The 8,532-nt window shown below is 34.9% G+C and overlaps 1 protein-coding gene across 2 annotated transcripts in view; it reads right to left on the bottom strand.

Annotated features, from left to right (window-relative positions):
* Window positions 1–2,295: 2,295 nt before the first annotated feature.
* The window catches only part of NINL (ninein like), a 157,079-nt gene continuing 150,842 nt past the window's right edge, over window positions 2,296–8,532 (bottom strand). For both annotated transcript variants that reach the window (XM_074287699.1, XM_074287700.1), the window contains 2 exons: window positions 6,441–6,554; window positions 2,296–3,268 (listed from right to left, as the gene is read on the bottom strand). In XM_074287699.1, coding sequence (XP_074143800.1) covers window positions 3,077–3,268; window positions 6,441–6,554 — 306 coding nt within the window. In that variant the 3' untranslated portion in view covers window positions 2,296–3,076. The remainder of the gene's footprint in view (window positions 3,269–6,440; window positions 6,555–8,532) is intronic.

The following is an 8,532-nucleotide window of genomic DNA, read 5'->3' as shown; positions in this document are numbered from 1 at the left end:
CTCTGGTTCATCTTTTATGACTTCATATGATAACTGCATTTAAGAAGTGTGCCTCCATTTGCATTATATGGTTGACAGTGTCAGAATTGTCCACATTACATTGACATGACATAATTTAAAGAATAAAAAATAAAGAATACTAGGAACCAGGAGAAATCAGAGTTCAAATTCTTGCTTTGATACTAGCTTTTTAAAAATTGGAAAATCAATTCTTTGAAACTGTTTCTTGTGCATAAAATGGAGATAACATTAGTATTAACTACTTTCACAGTGCGCCACAAAAAACATACTTTTTGAGAGGGAACACATAAGACTCAGAACAATATATAGTTGGTTATACAGTAAGAGTTCTAGAACAAGAGTTCTCAACCTGAGGTTTGTGAATTTGACTCAAGTATTTGGAAAACTGTTTAAATGTGACTGGTTTTCTTTGTGGTCCTATATATATATTGTATCTGAGGAATCCATAGGCTTCATTATTTTGCCTTAGACATCGGAGTCAAAAAATAAATGATTTAGAAATTTCTGGCCTAAAATTGAAAGAATACTGAGATTGGAATCAGAAAACTGGATTCAAATCTCAGCTCTGTCAATATGTGCTTGAGTTTCCTAATTTTTCTGTTGATAGAGTTTGGACTAGATAAATCTCTGAAGATCCCTTCTAGCTCTTAATACTCTTATCCTAAGTCTATAAATGCCTACTTCCTAAGTTGGGTTGCTGTAGTTTGACATTTAGATTCTCAAATATATACTTTCTGCCTAGGCTAGACATTAATACACTCTTAGCAAGGGTTTTGTTGGGCTGAGGGAAAATAGGAATACAAGCTTACTCTTGGTATTGATCTAAAACTATAACTCCAAAATTATTAAAATGTGCATATCCTTTGACCCAGTTATATCTGTATATGTGTGTGTGTGTGTGTGTGTGTGTGTATAAAGTCTTCATGCTAAAGAAATCAAAGGAAGAGGAAAAATACAAATATTTATAGTTCTTTTCATGGTAGCCTGTCAGGCTCAGATCCCCTGCAGATTAGAAAGGTCTTCAGTGCCCTGGAGAGACTTATATGATCTGATCCTAAAAGTGAGTAGAACCAAAAGAACATTGTACACAGTGGCAACAAAATTATGTGATGATCAACTGTGATGAACTTGACTCTTTTCAATAATGAGGTGATTCAGGTCAATTCCAATGAACTTGTGATGGAGAGAGCCATCTGCATCCAGAGAGAATTGTGGGAACTAAGCATGGATCACAATATAGCATTTTCACCTTTTTTGTTGTTTGCTTTTTGTTTTCTTTCTCATTTTTTCCGTTTTTGCTCTGCTTTTCTTATGCACCATGATAAATGTAGAAATGTATGGTGGAATTGCACATGTTTGGCATATATTAGATTGCTTGCTGTCTAAGGGAGGGGTGGAGAGAAAGGAGGAAGAGAAATTTGGAACACAGCTTTTGCAAGGGTGAATGTTGAAAATTATCTTTGCATGTAATTTGAAAATTAAAAGCCATTATTAAAAATTTTTAAAAATGTAAAAAGAAAGATCTTTGGCAATCAGAAAAAGGCTAGCTAAGAGCAAGGCATGAATTTCACTGACTGACACAGCTCTTTTCATGACAGTCAAGTGGGAAACTAAAGGAGTATTGTCATATCGAGAAATGGCTAAATAAATATGGCACATAAATGAAATAAAATATTGTATTACAAGAAATGACAAAATGAGCCTTTTCTTTAGGAAGTTGGGAAGACTTCTTTCATTTCATGTAAAATGAGTTCAGAGTAGAATAATAAGTACAAAAGGGAGAGGAAACATCACTTTCTGCTAAGAAAAGTAATGAACTTACCATTTAGAGATATTCATTTTCTGATAAGACTAATGTGAGATTTATTTTGTTGAACTATGCATGTATGTAAGACATTTATTTTTCAGGTTTAAAAAATTAATGAAATTCTTTGTATACTCACCACAGAAAAGACATTTAGATGTTTTATGAATTTAAATAGCTTGGCCATTGTACCTCAAACCCACTTTTTTAGATCTCCTGCTTCTGAAATGTTTTCCAAAGTTTAAATCTGACCTCAGATACTTACTGGCACTGTGACCCTGGAAAAGTCACTTAATCCGTTTGCCTCAGTTTCTTCAACTGTAAAATGGGGATTAAAATAATACATACTTTCCTAGGGTTTTTGTGAGAATCAAATGAGATTATATTTGTGAAGTGCTTAGCCTGGCATAATAGGCATTATAATGCCTATTATATAAATATTATTATTTTGAAAAAGAAAATCCACAAACTTTCAGACACTGACATTTTAATATTAAAACTTCTCTTAATGCAAATGTACCAAAGCAAATACAGTAATTTCATTTATAGCTATACATTTAGATAAACCAAACGTCCATGGTTTATATACACATTGATATAAAAACTATACAATTTTTTTTTACATTTGATACAATTTCCAGTGTAAAGACAAAATTCAAAGGAAGAAGATTGCATTTACAATGATAACATCATGACCTGAGACCATAAACCTGTGTGCAATCTATGTAGTTCCCTTATTGTAGGGTAGTTTTCTAACAGAGGGACTTTACCAATAAAGAGCTACTTATCACATATTGAAGTGAGAGTGCCCTTTACATAGTTTTTACTTGGATATAAAACTTAAAATTACCTGAGTCAGAAGGAAATAACTATGGAATAATTGATCTTTCCAAAGACCTGCAATGCAATGACTTTCTGCTCATCTGAGCCACCAAGCCCAAAAGAAAGACTTACTCAAAGACTCTTGAAATATGTTTTGTTACTTTTCCCTTCCATGCATTTCTCCCTGAAGAAACCACCCTAATCTCTATCACCCAATAAGCAGTTAGACTTTGTTGAGGTATAGAAGAGAGTTTCCCTGGGAAGTTTCCCAAGACCAGTTGAAGTTGTATAAACTTGACTAACACATGATAGCAGTCTATCCCAACATTTGTATGATGGGGTCATTGGTTGTTCATAACTAGCAAGACTCTTAGAAATGTTGATATCCTATTGCTTCTCAAAATAAATTTTTTTTTAAGAAAATAGTTTTTATACGGCAAGAGATGCTGGTGTAATTTTATTTATTAATTTATTGAGAGCTATAATCTTTTCCTCCAAGACAAAATTCTTTTTCTCAGCACCTTTCTGCTTCTGTTCAGTAATCTGGAGAGCTTTCATTAGATGAGCATTTTCCACATACAAATCTTTTAGCAGCAAATCAGATTTTGCATTCTTTGCAAACTAGGAAAAAACAAACACATGTATTACTGATCTGGTGTTCTATTCTGTAATCCTACATTAGATACATTTAGTACATGTTTGATAAATGAATGTACTTAGGAACTCTATATATCATACTATATTTACCTAATAACATCATGACAATGATCAAAAATTATTTTTAAAAAATACTGATTTATAAGTGTTTTTTCCTTACCATAGTAACAATTGTGATCCTCAAACTACATAATATGAAAAAACAGGAAAAATTGTGATTTTTAATATGAATTTTTAAAAATAAGCAAGCCAGATCAATGAGCAAAGAAATACCCTTTCTAATTAACTGAAAATTCTTAGATGTGCCAGGTAACCTTCTTATATAAGAAATAAAATAAAACCAGTATGCTTTATTGCTGGCCTGAGAAAAAGTGTTATGGTCCCAGGAACATGCATATTTTTATTCATTATGCTGTTTTAAGTTTATGTGGGTCACTTATGCTATCAGAGCTCAAGATCTTAAGTTCCTATTAAGCCGGAAAGATTCTGAGTTATGGAACTGGTCATGGAATCTGCCATCTTAGGCCCTCCTAAATTTGGAGAGGTTCACCATCAAATCAGCCATAAGGTGATGAATTTTTTATCCAAAGCAACTTTTGAACATATACTAATTCACAGAGGAGTTGTGAGCTATATTAGTTGCATGGATATCCACACTGATGGAATTCCAAATTCTTGAAATAAGAGGGCATCATAAAAATAAAAAAATCTACTGTTGACAAGATCCAAACACAATTTTTGTTTATAACAATATCAATACTAACCTTTAAGTACTGGTCATGTTCAACTTATGGGGGTATAGAGATATACAGATATATGTATAGATATATATATAGAGAGAGAGAGAGAGAGAGAGAGATACACAAGAACTAAGTGCTTATATGTAAGGATGCGGTTCCTGCAAAACAAGAGAAGGGAATTGTAAGGGCCCTTTAAATGGGCGGGCACAGCACAACAGGAGATTTGAGTGGTCCAGAAATAATCTCTGTGGATATAGGACTGCCCTGTGGGTGGGATCCTGGCCATATTGAGATAACTTCGTAATGGGTGACGGCTCTCTCGCTGGTTGGCTGTGTGTGTGAGACCTCATAGGCCCTTTATAAGCCCACTGCAGACAGCAGTCGCTCTCTTTCACCTGGCGCTCTTTAACCTGGCTCTCTAGCCTGGGGTAGCCAAGCCAAGCCAAGCCAAGCTGATGGACAGCTGAGAGGTAAGGAGTTTGGTAGTGAACAAGTGGGTCTTCAGACCAACTAACAAGTCAGGGCATCAAGTCAGGGCATTATGTGAGTAGGTATAATAAAGCCTTTTAAGATTACATGTGGCTGTTCTTGAGTATGCTACCAGTTATTAAACTACTATTCAAGAAATTGTGGCCAGAGACCTTTGAAGGCCTCAGAGGAGGCGAGCCGGGTAGAGTTCACACTGCAAAGGTCAGTGGTCAAAGGTACTCTGTTGGGCCTGGGACAGACTAGTAATTGTAACTGCCAGGAGGACATGTTACACTTATAAAAATATATATTGTTGTACATAAACTGGATTTCATGAATTGGAATATAACTTGAAGGATCTTGTAAAAAAATGACCTTTCACATATTAAATGCACACATGCATTTAATTTGTGCTTAGATGAATACAGATGTGCAGAGATAAATCCTTCAACTTGGGCAGTCTTAGCCAAGGACATCTCCAAATGCTCCAAAACATAGCACTTTGGGAACAGTGCTTTACACAGTAGATGCTTAATTTCTGTGCCACTTAATTGAAAATAACAACAAAACATAATGATAATAAAACTCTTTCAATTTCTTTTAGAATTTTGATTTACTGAACCACTTATAGTCAACATTTTGTCGTAGTTATTTTTTAGTTGTGTCTAACTCTTCACATGACCCTATTTGGGATTTTCCTGGTGAAGATATTGGAATGCTTCACCATTTCCTTTTCTAGCTGATTTTACAGATGAGGAACTGAGGCAAAAAGGGTTAAATGTCTTGCCCACAGTCACACATCTAGTAAGTATCTGAGATTGGATTTGAATTCATGAAGATGTCTTTTTGACTCCAGAATCAGCATTCTATTCACTGTGCTACCTACCTGTCCCTAGTCAGCACCATACCATGTCGTTTTTGATTACATTGTGGACTGTTCTTATTTTATATAGGGATTTCTCGTGTCCCTGTGTCATAAATCTGTTAAAACACAAGGACTGTGTCTTCTTTTGAATTTCCTGCTGTATCTAGGTACAATACTGGATAGGAGCTGGATTATTCAGTACTTACTGATTTGACTTTTGTTTTAATTAATTAGATAATGGCTTTTCTATTATTTAAAGCTATTTGGACATTCTGGAAAATGATTAATAATTCTATCTCCCCTCATATATAGCCAAAATAAATGATTTTACACTGAATGTTCTTCAGCACCCATCCTAACCTCATTCTCAAAAGATATTCTCACTTTTCAAATCTTATTTTCTTACAAGAAAACAGCATGGCACACTGGAGAGAATTTTAGACTCATAATCAGGAATAATTAGATCCTGAATCTGATACTTATTGTGATGGGGGACCAGTGGCAAGGCATTTAACCTTTGGGTCCTTTTTGCAGTTCCCTGATCACAGACCAGATGGATTGGGGTTGGGATCTGCAATGGTGGGCAGACTTCTTATACAAGGGGTTTCCCATGAATATACATATTTGCATATTTATATATTTCTTTTGTCACTAATTAACAAGGGTTTAGCCACAGAGCCATAACATTTCTAGAATGGAATTTTTAACTTATCATCTCTTGTCATTTTGTAAATAAGAGCCCCATGGGCCCAAGAGATGAAATACCTTGTTCATACTTTGGATTCTGATCTCCTGATTTACTGTCTACTGTTCTTTTCTCATGGTTCATATTGAATATCTAGGATACACATGTTGATGGAAGAAATGGGCCAACTTTAAGTTGAAACACCAAGTCCCTGGCTACTGAGAAGTATTCTCTAGCATAGCCCCAGGCTCTGCCTTGCTCTACCTGCATTGTGACAGCAGTCTCTTCTCCAAAGTAGCTAAGTATATATCTATCATTTGAAAAAATACTCGTTAAAAAAGAAACAAAATAGAAATGGTTAAAGCTGGCATCACTTACTTGCTCTTTCAACTGTTCCACTTTTTCTTGCAACAGTTCTTCCATGTTTTTCAAACTCATTTCCACCTCCTCCACTCTCTCCTCCATGTTTTTAAGCCGTTCCTCATGCTGTTCCTGTCAGAAAATTTGCAAATCATCATTTTAAATTCATAGTGGAATGACATTCTTGCATATTCCAAATATAAAGCAGATCTTGGGTATCTCAGGTATATATCCATATTTAAATATAGGTTTGAAACTATATATGCAGTAATGCTTTAGAAAGATTACATTAGTAACATTTTTAAAAATATAATAGACTGTGCCAAAATGTCATGCAAATATTTCCTTTTAAAAGAAGAGGCAGATAGTGAATAGTGTGCTAGAGCTAGCATTAGGAAGAACTGAGTTCAAATCTGACCCAAGATATTTATTAGCTCTATGACTCTAGACAAGTCACTTCATCTCTGACTTTCTCAATTTTTTCAACTCTAAAATGGAGATACTAGTTCTTCCCTCCTAGGGTTTTTGTGAGGACCAAATGAGATAATTGTAAAGCACTTGGCACATCTAAATATTAGTTTCTTCTTATTTAAGAAAACAGAAACTAATCATCTAGAGTTAAAAGAACAGTTTGGGGTCAGAAAGTATAATAAACAAGATTTTTATAATTAATGGTTTTTAAGTAATGGGATTTTCCCTTAAGAGACTAATAACCCAGGAGGTTTTTCAGGCAGGTTGTCTTTACATTTAGTCTAAACTATTCCATCACTTAGAGAGGCAGTGAGGCATCATGGATAGAGTTGACCTTAAAGCCAAGACACAAAGGTTTATGTCCCCCTTCTGACACATGTGGCTGTGTGACATAGGACAGTTCGCTACAACTCTTGTTGCTCTAGGCAACATCCTTTTTTATATATAGTTTTTATTTACCAGATACATGCATGAGTAATTTTACAGCATTGACAATTGCTAAACTTTTGTTCTAATTTTTCCCTTCCTTCCCCCCCCCCACTCCGCCCCCGATGGTAGGTTGACCAATACATGTTAGATATGTTAAAGTATAAATTAAATACAATATATGTATACATGTCCAAACAGTTGTTTTGCTGTACAAAAAGAATCGGACTTTGAACTAGTGTACAATTAGCCTGTGAAGGAAATACAAAATGCAAGCAGATAAAATTAGAGGCATTGGGAATTCAATATAATGGTTCATAGTCATCTCCCAGAGTTCTTTCACTGGGTGTAGCTGGTTCAGTTTTTTATTGTTCTATTGGAATTGATTTGGTTCATCTCATTGTTGAAGAGGGCCACGTCCATCAGAATAGATCATCATATAGTATTGTTGTTGAAGTATATAATGATCTCTTTGGTCCTGCTCATTTCACTCAGCATCAGTTCATGTAAGTCTCTCCAGGCCTTTCTGAAATCATTCTATTGTCATTTCTTACAGAACAATAATATTCCATAACATTCATATACCATAATTTATTCAGCCATTCTTCAACTGATGGGCATCCACTCAGTTTCCAGTTCCTTGCCACTACAAAAAGGGCTGCCACAAACATTCTTGCACATACAGGTCCCTTTCCCTTCTTTAAGATCTCTTTGGGATATAAGCCCAGTAGCAACACTGCTGGGTCAAAGGATATGCACAATTTGATAATTTTTTGAGCATAGTTCCAAATTGCTCTCCAGAATGGCTGGATGTATTCACAATTCCACCAGCAATGCTGTATCAGTATCTCTGTTTTCCCACATCCCTTCCTGCATATTATCTTTCCCTGTCATTCTAGCCAATCTGACAGACAATCTGTAGTGGTATCTCAGAGTTGTCTTAATTTGCATTTTTCTGATTAATAATGACTTGGAGCATCTTTTCATATAGCTAGAAATAGTTTCAATATCTTCATCTGAGAATTGTCTGTTCATATTCTTTGATCATTTATCAATTGGAGAATGGCTTGATTTCTTATAAATCAGAGTCAGTTCTCTATATATTTTGGAAATGAGGCCTTTATTGGAACCTTTGACTATAAAAATATTTTCCCAATTTATTGTTTCCCTTCTAATCTTATCTGCATTAGTTTTGTTTGTACAAAAACTTTTC

The sequence above is a fragment of the Sminthopsis crassicaudata genome, chromosome 2 (assembly GCF_048593235.1).
Source record: "Sminthopsis crassicaudata isolate SCR6 chromosome 2, ASM4859323v1, whole genome shotgun sequence".
NCBI lineage: Eukaryota > Metazoa > Chordata > Mammalia > Dasyuromorphia > Dasyuridae > Sminthopsis > Sminthopsis crassicaudata.
Note: the sequence above shows the minus strand (reverse complement) of the source record. Positions and strands in the feature narration are given on the sequence as shown.